Source organism: Corythoichthys intestinalis, chromosome 14, assembly GCF_030265065.1.
Source record: "Corythoichthys intestinalis isolate RoL2023-P3 chromosome 14, ASM3026506v1, whole genome shotgun sequence".
NCBI classification, from domain to species: Eukaryota; Metazoa; Chordata; class Actinopteri; order Syngnathiformes; family Syngnathidae; genus Corythoichthys; species Corythoichthys intestinalis.
The window spans coordinates 4,180,246-4,203,014 of NC_080408.1; the positions used below are offsets into that span (position 1 = coordinate 4,180,246).

A 22,769-nucleotide genomic window follows, 5' to 3' on the forward strand; every position below is an offset into this window, starting at 1 on the left:
TTATGTTAAAAATATCAGATAAATAAAAATATAAAATAATACAAATAATAATATGATAAATAATAAAATACAAAAAATAATAAAATAAAAAATAGCAGGAATCTATTAATAAATTACATTTTATTTTTATATTTTCAAAATGTTTATTGATTTATTTTTCAATTTTCAAAAATTTTTTTAATTTAAAAATTTATTTTATTGTTATTTATGATTTTTTTTTACACTTATTATTATTATACATTTTTTTTCGACAAATAAATAATAAGATAAAAAATAGGAGGAATCTATTAATAAGTTACATTTTATTTTTAGATTTTCAAAATGTTTATTAATATATTTTTTTCAATTTTCAAAAATTTTTTAAATTTAATTTATTTTATTGTTATGTATATTTTTTTTACTTATTATTATTATTATAATACATTTTTATTTTTCGATATATCTATAATAAATAGCAAAATGTTAATGACAACAAAATTAATGATACTAAAATGAATAAAAACTGAAATAAAGCTTTTTTTTTTTTTTTTTTTTTTTTTTTTTTTTAAACGTCATAGTATTTTAACTCATTGGCAGCCATTGACGACACAAGATGTCCTATAGCCCCTATAAAGGGTAAAAATAAAATGTTGAGATATCGCAAACATTTTTGTAACTAATTCCCAATTTAGAATTAAAATTAAAAAAAATTTAACATTATTTTTTAAATATAAAAAGGGTTCAATATCTTATTTTTTTTTTTTTTGTTTCTGTGCTAATTCAACCAAAGAGAGAGAAATGTAGATTGAATTTATGATGTTGTAGTCATACACCTTGTAATAACACATTTATTACAGTGTCATAACAGTTGATGTAGGATAACATTAACATTAACCTTCATGTTTGTCTCCAGAACGAGCTAGAAGACCTACTGGACAACAGCCGTCTTCATCATCATGAGTTGTTCCCCCGAGGAGTTCCGGCTTCTTCGTCCTCGTCTTCGACTGCTCCCACCGGGATCATGGCCGACATACTGAACATGATGGACGGAGTCCACGGGGAACACGCGAGCCCGACCCCACAGCATCGGACCTTCACAGCGGTCGGGTCTCCAGGTACGCCCTGCTGTTCAGGTTTTAATTAAGGTTTCAAATCAGAGTTTTCAACCAGGATTAGGTTTTCAAATTAAGACTCTAAGTGAAGCAGACTTTCAAAGATGATCAACTTGCAATTCCCGGCAGCTCCAGTAGGCAGCACAAGACCCGCCCTAGCGGCCCGAGGAGCCCCGCCCGTCAGGAGCCTATCGCTGGACGGCATGGGCACCAGGCCCCTCCCGCCGCAGCACAGGAGCAGCAACGTCGTCAACAACAGCCCGTATTCGTTACTACAGCAGCAGCAAAGCATGATGGGAAACCACACAGGTGCCGCCAACAACCACACAGGTGAGGACGCGCAATAAGAATGAACTCATTGGCTGTCATCGACTGCAATCGACGTCCAATCCATTTGAGGTCAGAAACATGATTATTCACTGGTGTTTTCTCATATTGTTTACTCGCCAGGCATTTTGTCCGGCGGCCCAACGCAGCACGGCTGGGGACCCACTGGGGTCCCATGCGCAAGTCAGGGGCCTCGTGCGGCTCAGATGGTCCCAGACGTCAATGGGGCCGTCCCCGCCAGGGGGGCGCCGCCCACCCGTTCCGTCGTCGGCATGCACATGATGGCTGCCGGAGGTAAGATTTGTTTACTCGCTGACTCATATACCCATTTACCTTCTTCGTCTTTTGTCCAATCAGAGATGGAGTTAACAAACTCGGGCTACCAGCAGCACGCGCCGCCCAATCAGACGGCCCCGTGGCCCGACAGGATGATGCTGGAGCACTACATGAGTCAAAACAGGTAGAGAGAAGATAACCTGGAGTTTGAATTAACTCAAGTAAATCTGAACAGCCCCCGTTTTAGATCACCGTACGGGGAGGATGGGATCGGGTGTTGCGGGGGAGCAGCGCCCGAGGGCCCGGCGGACGAGGGGGCGCTCCTCAACCAGCTGTGCTCCGTGCTCAAGGACTACGAGGGCCTGGAGGAACTGGACAAGATGCTCGGGATCCCCAGCATGGCCGGACAGGTGAGAGCAAACGCCACCCACCCGGGGTCCAGCTTACCTTCAGTAGTTTTACAGCAAGTACTTGACTCAAAAAGTACTCGTACCACGCTTTGCGTTACCTCACCTTGAATCTGTGGTTCGAGCTTCAAAACTATGTTAGGGTTGGCCTTGTAAGTCTGAATTAAGGTTTTGAATTCACGTGTAATGCTTAAGTTTTCAAATTCTCTCAGGGTCCCGCGTCGGAGCCAGACCAGCTTTTCGCCCCATCGGACCCGATGGCGGCCATCAAGCCCCCCGTGTACGCTCAGCACTACGGCTACGGCGGACCCCCGCCTCCAGACGCCTCCTTCCTCTGCTCGTCGGTGGGCGGAGGCCACATAGGGCAGCAGAGGTTGGGCGGCTACCCGCCCGTCATGAGAATGCCCGGCGTGCAGGGGCACCGGGCGGGCAGCGTTCGGTCCGTCGGGGCAGGTGCACCGCTACCGCCGCAACCCAACAACCTCCGGATGCAGCTGCAGCACCGATTGCAGCTTCAGGTGATAGCGCAAACTGAAAAATATCTTACAAAAGATGCCTTAAGAGAGCACTTTGTCGGCCATCTTAGGACAGGAAGAATTCATCCTCATAACACTATTTTAATTGCCTGGCACAGCCAGACTATTCTCCCTGTATTTTTCAAACACTGTGACAAACAGTCTGGGACCCAGCCCATTAACGGCCTCTTGAGCAAGGTACAAAATCAATCGTCCAATCAGATTAGTTTATTTGCGTGACGTGTTCTTAACGAGTAACGTCACTCTTGCGCGCCGAAAGTCGTATCTACAACAACACAGATGGCGAACGAGAGAGCCGAAAATATGTTCCAGTCCGTGGTAAAACCAGTTTTAAATTGCCAAAAACACATCGAAACAAGTCATTGACAACAGTCAACATTAGGGTTGTTCCGATCATGTTTTTTTGCTCCCGATCCGATCCCGATCGTTTTAGTTTGAGTATCTGCCGATCCCGATATTTCCCGATCCGATTGCTTTTTTTTTTTGCTCCCGATTCAATTCCAATTCCCGATAATTTTTCCCGATCATATACATTTTGGCAATGCATTAAGAAAAAAATGAATAAAACTCGGACGAATATATACATTCAACATACAGTACATAAGTACTGTATTTGTTTATTATGACAATAAATCCTCAAGATGGCATTTACATTATTAACATTCTGTGAGAGGGATCCACAGATAGAAAGACTTGTGACTTTGTATATTGTGACTAAATATTGCCATCTAGTGTATTTCTTGAGGTTTCAGTAAATGATACTGTTGCCATGTCCAAATGCATGATGGGAAGTGGAACCATGACTGTGCGTAGTGCTACCAATTGATATGTCTTGTCTGCGTTGGGAAAGTGACATAAGGTGTTAAGAAAAAGATCAATTGCTACTTGCTTCCCCACATTGCTTCCCATGATATTTCTGATCATAGGGAGAGGAATTGTAAGGCTTTAGCCAATTAAAAAAAAGGCTCCAAAGGCTGCCAAAATTCAGTCTACTCATTTTACGCTGCCTTTTAGCTCCCTATATAGGTAAAACGGCGCCATTACAGATTGATTGCGACAATGCGTGAGTGGGTCGTGCAGTACATGCATTAATTGCGTTAAATATTTTAACGTTATACATTTTTAAAAAAATTAATTACTGCCGATTTGATAACCCCACTTTAAGCCTAAACTAAAGACTCTGGATGAGTGTAACATATTATGTCTGTAACGTTAAATACAATTAGAAAACGATCTAATTAAAAAATATATATATATAATTTTCATATATATATTTTTTTAATATATATATATTTTATATAATATATATATATATAATTTTTTTGCCGATTCCGATACTTTGAAAATGACGTGATCGGACCCGATCGATCGGGATGCTGATCAATCGGGACATCTTTAGTCAACATGGCTCGCGCTAGCCATGTTGAATAAAATTCTCCATTCTCCGCTCACGCTAATTACTTGTCGCTTTAACAACGTCACGTCTGCCCGTCGCTGATTGGTCCACTCCGCTGTCTGTTTGCTGTGGCTTGCTCCGCCCTCAGAATTCGATCCGCCGGACGGTCGCCAGACTCAATCGCTGGAACAGCGGTGAGTCTGGTACACCAGGCAACTATTTTCAACCATTTTTTGAACGACTTGGTTTTCCAGAAGCATCATTTGCAGTCATTTTGTCTCCTATGTCCCAAGATGGCCGCCCATTATGATCGGCATATCTTAAGTCACCACTGTACTCCTGTTTCTTTTTTTCTTGAGCTACTTTCATGAGTTAATTATCAGGTATTCCCTTGTAGAACCGTCAGCCAATCATGAACCAGATGACTGGGGTGTCCGGTATCAATCTACCTCTGAGGTCCAACCTTCCCAACCAGGTCAGACTCGTTAATATTTAACTATAAGCTGCCATTGACAGCACTAGACGTCTATGCCACTGAAATATAATCATTCTATGAATTGAATGAGTTAATCCAGATCAGTCATTTGAAGGAAATCCCATTCCTGTACAAATTCACGTGACTTCTTGCGGACTTTCACAATTAAAGCGTGTGTCTTTCCAGGGTTCGTTCAACACGCAGATGTTAGCGCAGCGTCACCGCGAGTACCTCAGCAACCACCTGCGGCAACGTCAACAACAGCAACAACAACACGGCGCCATGATGCCTGTCAACATGCCCGCCAACATGGCTGCCGCGGGGGGCGGGTCCAACCCGCGTCTGGCTCAAAGCGCCGCCGCTCAACACTACGGCTATGCCGCGCAAGGCTACGGTACTCGCTATGTCACAATCAAGCTCATTTAGTGATGTTGTCAGAAAAAATAGAATGACATTATGTGGACCTCCTGTGGTCAAGATGTGTATTACATCAGATTTCCACTTAAATGAATAAGATTAATGAACAGTACTGCTGATACAATCATAGTAAGAATATATTTCAATGAAAACATGACTTTGTTCAATTTCCCAGGAGGCCTCAGCCATCCTCCTCCTCATCCTCATTTGGACTCGGCGTCCATGTTGTCACCCGGTATGCAAATGCAGGGAGGGGCGGCGCCCGCCTACTCTGACGTCCCAGACATCAACTCGTGGATGCAACCTGCCAACAAGTAATTTTCTCCGACTTCTCCGATATCCCGCCTTTTGGATTGTCACGACGTCGTGTTCTGCTTTCCCAGCGTGTTCCAACCCCAGCAGGCGCCGTTCGCTGGCAACGTCAACGTCTACAACAACATGAACAACAGAGGCGCAAACATCAACATGGCCACACACGTCAGCAACATCATGCATCAGGAACAGGTAGAGTAAAATTTCATCAAGAGACTTTTCTCGTTAACTAATCGGCTGCTGTTGACGGCGCTAGTCGTCCAAATTAGGGCTGTCAAACGATTAAAATGTTTAATCGAGTTAATCACAGTTAAAAATTAATTAATTGTAATTAATCGCAATTCAAACCATCTATAAAATATGCCATATTTTTCTGTAAATTATTGTTGGAATGGAAAGATAAGACACAAGATGGATATATACATTCAACATACTGTACATAAGTACTGTATTTGTTAATTATAACAATAAATCAACAAGATGGCAATAACATTATTAACATTCTGTTAAAGTGATCCATGGATAGAAAGACTTGGAGTTCTTAAAAGATAAATGTTAGTACAAGTTATAGACATTTTATATTAAAAACCCTCTTAATGTTTTCGTTTAATTAGGGCTGTCAAAATTATCGCGTTAACGGGCGGTAATTAATTTTTTAAATTAATCACGTTAAAATATTTGACGCAATTAACGCTCATGTCCCGCTCAGACAGTATTCTGCCTTTTGGTAAGTTTTACAGCAAGGTTTTTTGTGCTGTCTAATAGCGAACTCTTGTGGTCGCTTTGCGACATGGTTTATTGCTTTCTTGCCAGTTCAATATGGCTGCACGACGTCTCGGGCTGACGCCTATGTTGTAATGTTGTGCTTATATGATCCTTGGACAAGATTTGTCCGTAAGTATGGTTGTTGTAAAGAATGTACATATTATGTTAGTAAGTGAAATGTTCTATTTTTTGTATGAGACGCTTTTTGTTTATGTTTAGTGAACCTGTATAGCGTGCTAAGCTAACGTTGTTGCTAATGCAATGCTTTTGTACTTTTTTTTGTAGTTTCACTACGGTCTAAAGAGGACTGTGGTTTGAGGCAATTTTATTAATAAATCAGATGAAAAAGGAAGAAGTCTGATTATTAAGGTGTCGTTCACTAGATGTCTAGCTTTGGAAAAAGTAAACGCTTCGGAGTGAGGACAGCATAGACAGATTTAAATGACAGTAAAGTGAAATGCCCACTACAGTCCTTATGTACCGTATGTTGAATGTATATATCCATCTTGTGTCTAATCTTTCCATTCCAACAAATTATTTTACAGAATATATATATAATTTACAGAAAAATATGGCATATTTTATAGATGGTTTGAATTGCGATTAATTGCGATTAATTACGATTAATTAATTTTTAAGCTGTAATTAACTCGATTAAAAATTTTAATCGTTTGACAGCCCTAGTTAAAATATTTGACGCAATTAACGCACATGCCCCGCTCAGATTAAAATGAAAGCAGAGTGTAATTTCCGCTTGTTACTTGTTTTTTGGTGTTTGGCGCCCTCTGCTGGTGCTTGGGTCCAACTGATTTTATAGCTTTCTGCACCATGAGTAAGAGGTGTAATTATTGACATCAACGAGCTATTAGTTTATTTTTGATTGAAAATTTTTCAAATTTTAATAAAACAAAAACATTAAGAGGGGTTTTAATATAAAATTTCTATAACTTCTACTAACATTTATCTTTTAAGAAGTACTAGTCTTTCTATCCATGGATCGCTTTAACAGAATATTAATCATGTTATTGCCATCTTGTTGATTTATTGTTATAATAAACTAATACAGTACTTATGTACCGTATGTTATATATATATAGCCGTGTTGTGTTTTATCTTTCCATTCCAACAATAATTTACTGAAAAATATGGCATATTTTAGAGATGGTTTGAATTGTGATCAATTACGATTAATTAATTTTTAAGCTGTAATTAACTCGATTAAAATTTTTAATCGTTTGACAGCCCTAGTTTTAATACAATTTGCAAAATTTTCAACCAAAAAATAAACTAGTAGCTCGCCATTGTTGATGTCAATAATGCGCGATGCTCACGGTGCATAACCCCATAAAATCAGTCGCACCAAAGTGCGAGCAGAGGGAGACAAAAAACACAAGTAACAAGTGGGCATGACGCTGTGCTGTCATTTTAATCTGTTTGAGCAGGCCTTTGTGCGTTAATTGCGTCAAATATTTTAACGTGATTAATTTAAAAAATTAATTACCGCCCGTTAACGCGATAATTTTGACAGCTCTAGTCCAAATCATTTCGACTGGATTGGAAATCTGGCGCCGTACGTGGCACTGAAACCAGATCGTTCACAGCCAGTCTTTTGTGGTAATTTACACTCAATTCCTGTTCATTTTAGGGCATTTACCAGTTACTTTCTGTCAATTTTGAGTCACTTCCCATTCATTCGGGGACAGTTTTGAGTCACTTCCATTTCAAGTAACCAAAAATCAACAGGAAATGACCTGTAAAAGCCCCGAAATGAACAGCAAGTGATCGAAAATCAACAGGAAATGACCTGAAATTTCCCAAAATGAACTCACTGCCTGGCATTGGCTGTCAGTGACGGCCATTGATGTCCAATCCGTTTGAAGTGGGAGGGATAGCAGATAATGAATTACCTGCCATCCCTCCCCACATCAAACCGATCGGACGTCTACTAGTGATAAACTCATTCCGATTCAAAGCAGTAGGATGAAAAGAGCTAAATGAATCTGACGTCAATTCAAGTCAATGGCAGGCATGGGTCACCTCTTTATTAATTTGAGCGTACTTATAGGTTACTTCCTGTTGATTTTAAGTCACTTCCTTCATTTTGGGACATTCTAAGGTTTTTTTTCTGTACATTTTGGATCATTTCCTATTAGGGGTGTAACGGTACACAAAAATCTCGGTTCGGTATGTACCTCGGTTTTGAGGTCACGGTTGGGTTCATTTTCTGTACAGTAAGAAAACAAAATGGAAAATTTTCTCATGAACGGTTTTCAAAAGCTTTATTGGGGGATTTTCTCAAGTTAAAGCGCCACACAGAAATTTATAATTTTAATTGTATAAGCAGGATTTGTGTATTATTCTCATTATTTAATTACAGGTGTTTAGCTCATTTCAATTTATTTTATTTAAAAGGGCTATTATTTATTTTATTATGTGTTTATATTTTACAAATGTGATGTAGTATTCATTTATATTGTATATTTTATGTTGTATAACTTTAGTTCCTTTGTGAATATTAGTTCCTACATGTTTTGTTGTGGTAGGAGGGTTTTGTATTGAACACGGGGACGTGTTGGTTATTATTATAGCAGAGAAGACAGCAGTAAATCAACAAAGACAAGTCAACTGTGCCCCGATCTACCACTCAAGAGATCTGATGGACTCAAAAAGTGGGTTACGATTGCATATTAGTTCTAAAATCAACCGGATTGAAGGGAATAGGTACTGTTCTCGCACACACCATATAATTGTTTGCATTAGTCCAGTGCTTCTCAATTATTTTCTGGTACGCCAAAGGAAGACGTAAATATTTTGCGCCCCCCCCCCCCGCCAAAACTCTCTGCCGCCACTGTAAATAGTATCATTTGTCTATAAAATTATTATTCTAAGTACGCGTCTGCCTAACAGTGTGTCCTTTTTTCTACTAAAGAAAAAACAATAATATAAATGAACTTAGAATAAAGTATAACTTTATTATAGGGCTGTCAAACGATTAAAATTTTTAATCGAGTTAATTACAGCTTAAAAATGAATTAATCGTAATTAATCGCAATTAATCGCAATCCAAACCATCTATAAAATATGCCATATTTTTCTGTAAATTACAGTGGTACCTCTACATACGATCACTTCGACACACGATCTTTTCGACATCCGACGTAAAATTTGAGCCGCCATTTGTTTCTACATCCGACGAGTTGCTCGAAATACGACGACATGACAGCACTGCAAACGAACGCACGGTGGATTTTCTTGTGTGAGAAATCAACACAGTTTTCAAAAAAAGTTGATACAGTTGGAGAAACAAGGAAAAAAGTGATGCTTACCTTTGAAATGAAGATGCAAGTTATAGAAAAATATGAGCTTGGGGTGCGTGTCCCTGAACTGGCTCAACAATACAGCTCCGTGGTCCTCTTCCGACCACCGTTCGCCACTATTTATAAGTTAAGGTGAAAATTATCATTGTGGTAACATTGCCAAGGAAATCGCCAGCTTCGTCACGTTTTTATCATTAATTTAAGAACTTATCCAACACAAAACGCCCATTGTCTTAAGCAGTTGACTGCTCTCAAGAAAACGAAAGTATTATCTCTACCGCACCGACCTATCTCACTTCGCGGTGCGTTCAGGGACAGTAAAAAGTGTCCGCCATATTAGAATCCCATTCATTACATTATTTACAGGAATAATTATTAATTATTCTTCTTCTTATTATATTATTCTGAATTATTTATTTATAACTTATTTGTTTTTCTATGTTTAATTGCCATTTGTAACAGTGCCAGCAGTATTTATTAAGAATTTAGTATATGTTTTTAGGCTTTGGAACGAATTAATGGAATTATAATGTATTCCTATGGGAAAATCCTGCTCGACATACGACCATTTCGACTTACAAACAAGGTCCTGGAACGAATTAAATTCGTATGTAGAGGTACCACTGTATATATATATGTATATATATGTATATATATATATATATGTATATTCTGTAAAATAAATTGTTGGAATGGAAAGATAAGACACAAGATGGATATATACATTCATCATACGGTACATAAGGACTGTAGTGGGCATTTCACTCTACTGTCATTTAAATCTGCTGTCCTCACTCCGAAGCGTCTACTTTTTCCAAAGCTAGACAGCTAGTGAACGACGCCTTAATAATCAGACTTCTTCCTTTTTTCATCTGATTTATTAATAAAATGGCCTCAAACCATTGTCCTCTTTAGACCGTCGTAAAACTACAAAAAAAAAAGTACACAAACATTGCATTAGCAACAATGTTAGCTTAGCACGCTATTCAGGTTCACTAAACATAAACAAAATGCGTCTCATACAAAAAATATAACATTTCACTTACTAACATAATATGTACATTCTTTACAACAACCATACTTACGGACAAATCTTGTCCAAGGATCATATAAGCACAACATTACAACGTAGGCGTCAGCCCGAGACGTCGTGCAGCCATATTGAACTGGCAAGAAAACAATAAACCATGTCGCAAAGCGACCACAAGAGTTCGCTGTTAGACAGCACAAAAAGCCTTGCTGTAAAACTTACCAAAAGGCAGAATACTGTCTGAGCGGGACATGTGCGTTAATTGCGTCAAATATTTTAACGTGATTAATTTAAAAAATTAATTACCGCCCGTTAACGCGATAATTTTGACAGCCCTACTTTATCAACATCGTTTTGTTTGTAACAGAAAAGACTTAACGCGCATCAATTTGCCTGAATTTAAAAAAAAGTCACATCCAAATTGTAAAAATACACTCAAGGTACATTTTTGACCATTTGATACTGAAAAATAAAATGTAATACAATCAGTAAATAATTAAAAAAATCAGATTGATTAGAAACATTAACTCATGAGGACAATATGCCAAAAAATTGACCGACAAAACAAAACTGAATTGAAGAAAAAAATAAAAAAGAGTGTCTTTGGACAAAAGGAAGAGTGTCTTTGGACAGAAGGACAGTTTTTATTTTCGCTGCTCACAGTATCACCTCATTTATTGCGCAATGGTGTGGGGTTATTTAGCACTGAGCATGCTAACAGTGCTCACTGGTTTACTGATATAACACGGACAAAGCGGGACGATTGTTGGCAATATTCGACACGTTTTCGCTGAAAAACAATCAAGCGGCTTATCAATGAGATTGGGGTCTTATGTCTGTAAGTGGCGTCTTAATTGATCTGGCTTCCGGCTGTCCGCTATAATCATTTTTAAGCACAGTAAACTGGTTTTTGCTCTTCTCCCACTGTATTGAAAGTCAAAGCCAAAAGCAACCGTAGGTCAGGGCGGTCGTCGTGACGATCCCAGCCGAAAATGGCACTTCTCGGGCGGACACGTGAGAACCGGAGAAGACAGTGGGTCGCTGCGTGAGTCCGGTCGGAAAACGGCTTTCGAAAACGGCGCACAGCTCTTCTTCATATCTCTTTTCTGTGTGCTCTTGCTTAGTTAAAAAATACTGCGCGCACTCTGAAAATCAGAGCGCAACTGCCACCCACTGGGTGGATGTGCAAGTACACTTTATTCTAGTACGGCAAAAAAAAAAAAAAAACATGTTCCCAGAGCTCACATGCGCAACCCCTGGCATCGCTCTGCGCCCCCCTGGGGGGGCGCGCCCCACTATTTGAGAAGTACTGCATTAGTCTAACACATTCATCTAACTACAGTTTAGGCAGACTTCACTCCATGCCCTTGAACTCAGTAAAGTGAATCACCTTATCGGGGCTCCTGAGGGGGAGATGAAAAAATGGTACCGTTTCTCGTAGGTACAGTCTGTTTGCATTACTCGAACACACGTAATATAATTAATCAAGGAATAGTATCATTTATCATATTTACTGTAGGACTGCACTACTCTAACACACCTAATATAAAATAAATAGCACACTGTAGTTTAAAGAAGCAGAATAGATACACAACGCCATCTTATCACAGAAGCCCAACATGTGCGTCACGAGCAAGATTGACGCACCAACTCTGGTAATCAGGACAAAGACCAGCGCGCTTTGTCCCAAAACAAGTAGCACCAGCCCGGATAACAAAGTTGATAGCGTGCGCTTGGGACGTCAAGACCAGCGTCGGTCGCTGTGGCAACCACGTTCCATCTGCGCACAAACCTAAATCGCCCAAAACCGGCCACAGAGGGAAGGTCCCAAAAGCAACGCCTGGACACACCTTCAGCCCGGTCTACTCCACCACGGACTTAAAAAACACTGGACACTGAGATAACACGGATTTGCTGCTCAGAAACATTTTCTATGTAGTCTTGTTGGACCCAGAATTGTCCCTCCGTCGTCTGTTTTTGCCTTGTTTTTTGACCATTGTCGACGAATAAATTGTCAACCTGCTTTCGGGGAGTCTTCTTTAAACTTTTGGAACTTGGAGTCAGTACAAAGGGTTAACACAGGAACGCGCGGAGTTTTGCTTCCTCCCGGTTTGGCTCGTGGGGGCGGTAAACAGCGGAGCACCATTTCCGTTCGGCTGCTGCCGTTTCCGTGCAGCTTTGGCCGGGGGGACTAAATTCCAACAGGATCCACCGTATTTTTACACGAGTGACTTCCGGTCTGCCCGATCCTAGCTACCGGTAGTAATATTGACGCAGGAGGGTCGCGTCTCGCGTCAAATAATGAACTCTGCCGTTCTTTTGGCGTGCGTCGCGTTGAGCCGCTTCTGGGACGCAACTAACACGCGGCCGTACTGCGACTGGTGTGCATTGGCTGATTGACTTTAACACCCGCGTTTCACTGCGTTGTCGCGGCGGCGATGTTGTCGCGCCGTTTACATTTCTGGGTTATACTGTCCTACCGTGTTGGTGGTCATTATAGTAGAGAAGACGGAGTAAATATCATCTACATAAAGAAACTGTAACCCGATTGACTCACAGCCTCGAAAAGTAAGGGTTGCATTACGTCAGAAACTCGTTCGGTACACCTCCGTTCCGAACTGAGCACCACGTACCGAAACGGTTACAATACAAATACATGTACCGTTACACCCTTATTTCGTATTGATTATCGGGCTTTTTTGCAGTCACTTGTTTGAGAAATTATCGCTTTATTTGATTTTTTTTAAACAACAACACATTTTTCTTCCCAGAATTTTTTGTCCCTCAGGAATTTGGATTGTTAATAAAAAAAAAATAAAATAAAATAAAAAAAAGACATTTTGTTGTCATTGAAGATTCAAAATTATTTTTTTTTAAAATAATAATTGCGTAAATGAAGAAAATATTACTTCTATTTATGTTAGATATTTTGGGGAGAAAATACATATATAATACTAAAAATGTAAAAATCATATTTTGGGGGTTTCTAAGAGTAAATTGAACTGTTAACACAAATTAAGATGTAAAATTTTCCTTATTTTTTTGGGGAGAATTATTGACCGGAGATTTGAATTTTGATCTTTGAAAAAATGTGACTCACTAAAAATAGAAATAATAATACTTTTCTGGGTTTAATTTTTTGCCCTTGTTCACTTCATGTTTCCATTCATTAATTTAAAAAACAAAAAAACAAACACAAAAAAAACGACCTGACTTACTAATTAGATTTTTGTTTGACTTTTTTTTCCTCAAAAAAATTTGATTTCACCAAACAGGACTTTTTTTTGCTGAAATGAAATATTGTCACTGTATTTGTTACCAAGGTGGGTGACGGCAATCTGATCCTAGATCAGCTGGCGGGAATGGACATGATACCGCAAGATGGCGACGTCAACTCTGTGAGTAAGACGTTGACTGGACAAATCTCCTCTTTAATCTTTTATAGGGCTCTCATTGACGGCGCTAGGCTTCAATCTATTTTGACTGGGATTGGACGCCTAGTGCCGTCAATGGCAATGAAAGATGAGCATTTACACCCAGTTCTCGCAATTTAAATGAATTGGATGTCTAGCCTTTTCAATGAGCTATACAGTTGAATTCAGTTTTCATTCACTTTAATTGGATTACCGTAATTTCCCGACTATAAGGCGCACCCGTGTATAACGCGCACCCCAAATTTACTTGTAAAATCTAGGGAAAATTATTGTACCCGTGTATAACGCGCACCCTAATTTTAGCACCAATAAATCGAAGAATACAAGAAAACAGAGCTCGTGTACAGATACAGAAATGTCATTTTACTGACTGTTGAAACACAGCACAAGCATAGCACACTGGTAGTTCAAAACATTACCGTAAACTGAGAATATGTACGGTAATAATATGATCTGATAACTTCTTGAACTTACCAGAATCCAGGAGAAAACAAAACAGATGTGACTTATTATTATTATATTCGGGAAATTGCGGTAATTTTGTTTTGTATTGACATTTTAGGTCATGCACACCTAAAATTGTGGCCTACATGACCCACAATGTGATCTTTATGAAATTAGTTGTTTGTTTTTAAAAGACCAAAAACTGTCACTAAAACTTTTCAGATCCATTTACGACAATCGATGTCCAATTTCATCGGACTGGGAGGTGTTGGCAGCGATTGAATAATCACTATTTTTTTCTAGAACTTCTGCTGCTGACCCTGACGGACCCGCGATCTGGAGGCTTCCGGTCCAAGTGGATTTACTCATTGGCTGCCATTGACGGGAGACAGATCAACCCGAGTTGCTTTGAAAAAAAAGAGCAAAATACCACTTGGAACACTGAAACTAAGGAAACTCATCCGCAACCTCCCTCCTGGCAAATTGGCTTTAATTGTACTTCATAACTTAACATTGTTTGTCATTGACGGCAGTAGACATCCAATCCATTTTGAATGGGACTCAAAATAGATTGGACGTCGATCTCCGTCAGTGGCAGCGAATGAGTTGTTGATGCAAAATGAACTGCATTTCAAGTCCTAATTTGTGGGCAAAAAAAAAAAACTTTAGGTGGATTATCTGTTCAGGACGCTATATTTGACTGAAGATGTCACATACTGACAAATATTTCCTGGATATTTCTACGTTTGAGTAGAAATCCAAACAGTACATTTGGGAACTGCTATCCATCTGAATCGCACGAATACTGTATATACAGAAAAAGGTAAGAGTGCGGCGGATTCGCTCAAAATAGCACAAATGTCCATTAGGGCTGCCGTACACTTTGATAGTCGATTAATTTTTCCAAGGATTGACTAATCGGTTCAAATACTGTACGTATCAGTCATGTTATGTAACTCTAGACTTGTTTTCCAGCAAAATATCTTATTTGGATTCATTACAAACATCATTATTTGCGATCATTGAGGCAAAAAAAAAAATCTGAGATCAATTATTGTGTTTTTTATTTTGTAATGATATTAGTAAAATGAACAAAAATTAAGTAGAGGAGCATTGAGAGAAAGCAGACTTCCGCCTAAGCAGCCAGAGTCAAAGCAACGCCATATTTGGTCAAGTAGGCACTCGCATTAAGCATAAGTTATCATTAAATTCATTTTCGGACCTCTGTGACCTTTGACCTCATCCCAAAATTCTGTTTCATACTACAAACATATGCTGCAAGTTTGACAATTATCCCTCGATTCATTCTAGAGTTATCACAAAATTCCTTTTCTGACCTGACTTTTCACCTTTGACCTCATGACACCAACATGTAATCACCTTTTTAGTTTCGTTCGACAAACATATCATGCAAGTTTGCAAATAAACCCCTTATCCATTCATTTTCTTGCATCTGTGGCCTTTGACCTCATTATCCAAAAATTCAGTTTCATACTACAAACATATCCTGCAAGTTTGACAATATTCCCTTGTTTCGTTCTTGAGTGATCACACAATTTATTTTGTGACGTCTGTGACTTTTGACCTTTGACCTCATTGCGCCAACATATAATCACATCTTCAGATTTATTTTACATATATCCTGCAGGTTTGCTAATAAAACCCATATCCGTTCATTTTCTTGCATCTGTGACCTTTGACCTTACTACTCCAAATTCTGTTGCACACTACAAACATATGCTGCAAGTTTGACATTTATCCCTTGATTCGTTCTTGAGTTATCACAAAATTCCTTTTCTGACCTCTTTGACTTTCGACCTTTGACCTCATTACACAAACATGTAACCCACTCTTCAGATTTATGCTTCAAACATCCTGAAAGTTTGCTAATAATCCCCTTATCCATTCATTTTCTTGCATCTGCGACCTTTGACCTCATTATCCAAAAATTCCAATTCATATTACAAACATATGCTGCAAGTTTGACAATTATGCCTTTATTCGTTCTTGAGTTATCACATTTTCTGACGTCTGTGACGTTTGACCTTTGACCTCATTGCACCAACATATAATCACCTCTTCAGTAGGGATGGGAATTGATACGATTTTTACGATTCCGATTCAATTATCGATATTGCTCATCGATTCGATTCCTTATCGATTCTCTTATCGATTCTAATTTGGGGAAAAAGAAGAACAAACATTTTGATTGGCATCGAGTTTGTTTAATCAGAAGTCACAACCTTACAAAGTCACGAGGTCAAAAGAGGCCCAAAGCCTCGATGTTAACCGTGGCAATGAAACTGTGGCAAATACAGAAGAATGTGTAACATTTTACTGAAATATTTTTCTAATATAAATAAATCCTCCTTTTTAAAATGACCTATGAGCTGATAGCACTCAAAAATAATAAACAAAAGATAAATACTGTCAAATACAACAGAACAGTGCGTAGTACAAATGTGCAAGATTAATTAATTTACGGCTGCAATGCACGTGCTAAACCAGCGTAACCTACTCATGTAGTCGTACTTGCTGAATTGAGCGTGCGTAACATGGGTAAGTTACGTGACATAATTCGTGCTGGTTGGAATTGATAAGAGAATTGTTACATAAACTGCCAAACGATTCCATGGAATTGAAACACAAGGAACCGGCTCTCTATAAGAACCGGTTCTCGATTCCCATCCCTACTCTTCAGATTTATTTTGCAAATATCCTGCAGGTTTGCTAATAAAACCCTTATCAATTCATTTTCTTGCATCTGTTACCTTTGACCTTATTACCATATATGCTGCAAGTTCGACATTTATCTAGGGCTGCAGCTATCGAATATTTTAGTAGTCGATTAATCGATGGACTAGTTAGTTCGAATAATCGAGTAATCGGATAAGGAACATGAAAAATTTAAATACCTGAGCTGAGCGGCAAACAGTATAAATTTTTTTTTTTTTTGGCTTTGGCTTTTCTTTGGCTTCTTTGGCTAACTTACATAGAAAAAGTCCGCTAGCTTAAATGCTATAAAATGTTAACTTTTTTTTTTTTTTAATGCTTTTAACAAATGGTTCAGACACATATTCCCACAAAAAACGGCTAAATATACTGATAAACTAAATTGTGAATGCATTGAAAAACATTACCTCAAACAAAAACTTAGCTTAAGTTGGTCTTAACGGGGAGCAGTTTGATTCAGCCATGTGAAGAGGTTGACCAGAGGGATGTGTATCCACCCAAATCAATAAAACTAAACGCAAACACTTCCCAAATAAACCATTACAATGCCACCTTAATTAAACGAATCCTCGAAACGAAAAAATTTAATTCGAATATTTTTTTCCTAATCGAATATTCGAGTTAATCGAATAATCGTTTCGGCACTACATTTATCCCTTGATTCGTTATCACAAAATTCCTTTTCTGACCTCCGTGACTTTTGACCTTTGACCTCATTACACAAACATGTTAACCACTCTTCAGATTTATGCTTCAAACATCTGAAAGTTTGCTAATTATCCCCCTTATCCACTCATTTTCTTGCATCTGTGACTTTTAACCTCATGACCCTAAAAATGTAATCACCTCTTTTGTTCCATATGAAAAACACATCCTGCTAGTTTGATAATTATGCCTTGTTTTGTCTAAAGTTTTCCAAAAAATCCTTTTCTGACCTTTGTGACTTTTAACCTTGGACCTTACCACTCCGAAATATAATCACCTCTTCTGTTTCATGCTACAAACATCCTACCAGTTTAACAATTATCCCTTTATTCATTCTTAATTTATCACAAACATTTGACCTTTCACCTCATTGCACCGACACGTAATTACCTTCAATCCGCAAACACCTCCTACAAGTTTGTGAACAATCCCCTTATCTATTCATTTTCTTCCATTTGTGACCTTTAACCCCAAAATATAATCCCTAGTTTAGCCTTCAAATGGTCACCAAATTCCTTTTTCACTTTTGACCTTTGACCTCACTACTTTGAAATTTAATCACCTCTTCTGTTTCATTCTAAGAGCATATCCTGCAAGTTAGCTAATAGTCCTTTCATTAATTCTTGAGTTATATAACCTTTCTGTAGGTTTCATATAAAATTTAAAAGGAGAAATACTGTTTTTTTCCCTTTTTGTACGATTCATCAATGATCAAAAATTGTCGACTCATTGAATTGTGGCAGCCCTAATGTTGACTTGTACGAAGCTGACAAACACATCAACCTCAACTCGTCCTTTAACTCATTAACTGCCATTGACGGTGATAGATGTCAGGGGTGTTTTTTAAAAAAAAAAAAGATTCTAAGACCTCAAAATAACACATTTTAGAGCTGTAATTGCAATTTTTGCTTAAGTTATCATACCGTCATAATCTCATACCAGCTGAGATTTGAGGCAATACACAGCCCTAATAGACTGCCAATCCGTTTGGACTGGGAGGGATTGGACGTCTATCGCCGTCACTGGCATTGAAACGTGACGTGACGAGAAAAAGCAATCCTGAATGTCATTTTGCAGCCTCACTCGGGCTGACAAACATATAAAAATAAATATTATATATTAATATATAGACATTATATTGTACGTGAGATTTTTCTTACTTGCTAGATTGCTATTTTTCTGTATAGCTAAATGATAATAATGCCTTAGAAGTTCCATCAAAAGTATTTTTGTCTTTGTATTACTGCACAACGGACATATTTTCTCTTATAGATGATTTTATGATATCATTTAGGACATTTCAAAAATCATGAATGTAAAATCCGAGCTGAAATATTAGTCGCTCATTTGCATTGTTTTCTTAATCTAAGAGTGTCAAATGTTCTTCTCTTTGGCTTTGTGCAATGAAGCATATTTAATGTATGGTTTTAAAGTTGCAAGCTGTTGAAAGAACATTATTATAACTAGGCCTGCAAGCAGGACTGAACGGGCCCTCGCAATCTAGCGCAACTCGGACGTCATGCAACTCGGACTGTGTGCAGGTCAGGGTGGTGGCAGATCGTCCTCTCTAATCATCTCATTAGAACCAAACATGCGCGAAAGTTGCCTCTTTACATTCACACACCTAAGAGATAAAAACCCCTATTGGACAGAGGACTACAAAAAAGGAGCGAATAAAGGGTCATCACAGCAACAGACAGAGACATGTGGACATGGGCCGTAAAATAAGAATTTTAAAAGGTCTTGAAACTACAATGACCAACCTGAAAAGAACTGGACATATATTTCAAGAAATGAGTGACTTTCTATTGCCACTAGTTGGCGCTGTAGGGTTGATGCAAATGACCCCTACAGGACCCTTCAGACTATGACTCAACAAGCACGATATGTTTGGCGCAGATATGTTGTAGAAGTTATGACTGTTCAAAACTTGTGGTGAGACGAAATGGCTTCAGTCATTTTTACTTCTCCTGTTGGACCCTTCTGCTTCAACCAAACCTCAGTATTTTTCATCAGGCACCTGAACACATGTCTTAAGGCTCCCCTGATGCAGGTTTGAGGTGAATAGATTTTTTTCCCTTGGAGGAGGAGCCTGTTTCGTAAAAAAGGCATTTCCTGTTCCCACTAGGGGGCGCTAGGCCTAATGAGTAATATTTCAATGCACTCGTGTTAAGGGTGGGATGCCGCATATACATGCCAGATATGAAAAAGATTGAACGTTGTTTCAAGGAGCTATTAGTCCTTTACTGAATTTGTCATTTTGCCGAAAAAATGGCCGACTTTGGCACCACGCCCAGGTCAGACCCATGAATGAAAACGCACCATTTTGAAAGGTTTAGATTTCATATGTCTCCTGAATTGTCTAACCAATTTTGAAGATGATCCAACTGATTCCCTCTGTGACAAGGTCTCAAATGTGCACCCTGTTAATTGATAAAAATTTCACATTCGATCCAAAATACCCGATTTCCTGTTGGGTTTGGAATATGGGTGCAAGAGACTTTTTGGAGCAGTTTTGCACAAGGTATCGACTCCCCAAATTTCATTGCTCTACGTTAAAAAAACCTAATAGGAAACGCCTTTTTGAAAAATTCAAGGGGGCGCCACTGAGCCATTTTGTTACATTTTTTTGTAACGTTGCAAGATTATCGAAATCCACACAAAGCCGCATGTATGTGCAAAATTTGGTGAGTTTTTGTGCATGTCCAGGCCTCCAAATGTAAACTGTACTAGAAATGGACAGAAATTTCACATTCGATCCAAAATACCCGATTTTCTGTTGGATTTGGAATATGGGTGCAAGAGGCTTTTTTGAGCAGTTAGGCATAAGGTATCTACTCCCCAAATTTCATTGCTCTACGTTGAAAAAACCCAATAGGGAAGGCCTTTTTTAAAACTCCTTTCTGTCGCCACTAGTTGGCACTGTAGAGTTGATAAAAATGACCCCTACAGGACCCTTCAGGGTATGACTCTCAACAAGCATGGGAAGTTTGGCGCAGATATGTTGTATATCTGCTGAGTTATGACTGTTCAAAGTATTTTGCGAGACAAATTGTTGACGATCATTTTCACTTTCATGTTTGGACCCCTCCGCTTCAACGAAACCTCAATATTTTTCATCAGGCACCTGAACACAGGTCTTAAGACTCCCCTGATGCAGGTTTGAGGTCAACAGATTTTTTTCCCTTGGAGGAGGAACCTGTCTCGTAAAAAAAGGCATTTCCTGTTCTCACTAGGGGGCGCTAGGCCTAATGGGTAATATTTCAATGCAGTCGTGTTCAGGCTGGGATACCGCATATACATGGCAGATATGAAAAAGATTGAAAGTTGTGTCAAGGAATTATTAGCCATTTACTGAATTCGGTGTTTTGCCGAAAAAATGGCCAACTTTGGCACCACGCCCAGGTCAGACCCGTGAATGAAAACACACCATTTTAGAAACTTAAGATCTCATATGTCTCCTGAACAGTCTCACCAATTTTGAAGATGATCCAACGAACTCCCTCGGCGAAAAGGTCTCAAATGTGCACCCTGTAAATCGATAAAAATTTCATATTCGATCCAAAATAACCGATTTCCTGTTGGGTTTGGAATATGGGTGCCAATGCTTTTTTGAAGCGGTTTTAGACAAGGTATAGACTCCCCAAATTTTATTGCTCTACGCTGACAAACCCTAATGTTATAGGCCAATTTTAAAATTTCAAGGGGGCGCCACTGAGCCATTTTGTTACAATTTTTTGCAACGTTGTTAAATTATCGAAATTTACAATTTTCCGCACGTATGTGCAAATTTTGGTGACTTTTCGCGCATGTTCAGGCCTCCAAATTGGCCGTTTTCATTTGCCCTGAAAAAAAAAAAAAAAAAAAAAAAAAAAAATAATCCTTTGCAAAACAATAGGGCCTTCGCACGCCTAGTGCTCGGGCCCTAATTATAATAATGATCGTTCATGTTGTCAGAAAGCGCTGCTTTTTTGTTGTCTCTGTCGCTCGCTGCTTGTTAATTTATCATTGATGCTGCTGTAAATAAATTATTTTTATTCACACACATCTGTTATGAGTCATTTTTTATTGCTGTAATGGATTTATATTGTCTTTTTTGAGTTGGAAATACAGTGTGTGGATTAGGGGTGTGACAATATAACCAAATCGGGATACTTTGTATCATAAAAGGTTATCGATATGCTGCTTTCAAGGAACGATACATCGTCTGAAATGTCGTCACTGTTCGGAAACAAAAAATGGCAGCATTTTAGGACTAAATTGACAATCATTTGGAGAATATGGGCGTCAATCCCACTACACTTGAGCTAATTCGCCTTGGCTACAACCCCTTAAAAAATCAAATTTGTGACCTCTGACGTGACCTTCTCACGACCTTTCACTCCAAATAAAAAGCAAAGTGGCCAAACGTGAGATATGACACGCTCGCCAGTCGACTTCCATTTTCTATTGTTGCCGTCATGGACATGAGATTAGGATGGCGCCAACGTGTTGCAAGTTCTCACCTTGAGATAGACGTCCAATCCGTTTCTACCGTGAAAGGAGATCACTGCTGTGACAACATGACAACTCTTCAAGTGCCATTGACGGTAATAGGCGTCCAATCATCCTTCTACTGTTAATTATTAATTATGAGTTAATAGACGTCCAATCAATTAGAAGTGAAACCATTTGTTCATTTTCTTCCAACCCTCCCACTTCAATGGATTGGACATCCAACCCTCGTTGCCAGCCTTACCTAGTCAAAATGGATTGGATGTCTAGCGCCACCAATTGCAGCCAATGTTTGTGTCTGAAAGTGCATTTTGGGACTAAATGAACAGACACTTGGAGAATATGGGCGTCGATCCCATTTCCTCTCACGCACAAAGAGAGCCCTCTACCACTTGAGCTAATTTCCCCTGTAAAAGAACCTTCATCCACTTGAGCTAATTCCCGCTGTAAATGAAGCTTCATTCGCATCAAAATTTTAAGCTGAAATGGCTGACAAGTATATTTTAGGGCAAGATCACTCACACGGAGACTGTGGGCATAGAAAACACACGGTTTACATGCTATGCAGGCACACTGGAGAAATATTCAAAGTTGGCTAGGACATAAAATA

At 38.9% G+C, this 22,769-nt stretch overlaps 1 protein-coding gene across 6 annotated transcripts in view; it reads left to right on the top strand.

The window, feature by feature from the left end:
* The window catches only part of LOC130930100 (nuclear receptor coactivator 2-like), a 153,418-nt gene extending 131,741 nt beyond the window's left edge, over positions 1-21,677 (top strand). For 3 of the 6 annotated variants that reach the window (XM_057857826.1, XM_057857824.1, XM_057857823.1), the window contains exons 11-21: positions 893-1,094; positions 1,221-1,421; positions 1,542-1,878; positions 1,930-2,104; positions 2,314-2,619; positions 4,431-4,508; positions 4,695-4,902; positions 5,101-5,239; positions 5,309-5,429; positions 13,673-13,747; positions 14,531-21,677. In XM_057857826.1, coding sequence (XP_057713809.1) covers positions 893-1,094; positions 1,221-1,421; positions 1,542-1,878; positions 1,930-2,104; positions 2,314-2,619; positions 4,431-4,508; positions 4,695-4,902; positions 5,101-5,239; positions 5,309-5,429; positions 13,673-13,747; positions 14,531-14,545 — 1,857 coding nt within the window. In that variant the 3' untranslated portion in view covers positions 14,546-21,677. The remainder of the gene's footprint in view (positions 1-892; positions 1,095-1,220; positions 1,422-1,541; positions 1,879-1,929; positions 2,105-2,313; positions 2,620-4,430; positions 4,509-4,694; positions 4,903-5,100; positions 5,240-5,308; positions 5,430-13,672; positions 13,748-14,530) is intronic. The other 3 variants (XM_057857828.1, XM_057857829.1, XM_057857827.1) reach the window with 3 other exon arrangements.
* The last annotated feature ends 1,092 nt before the right edge of the window (positions 21,678-22,769 follow it).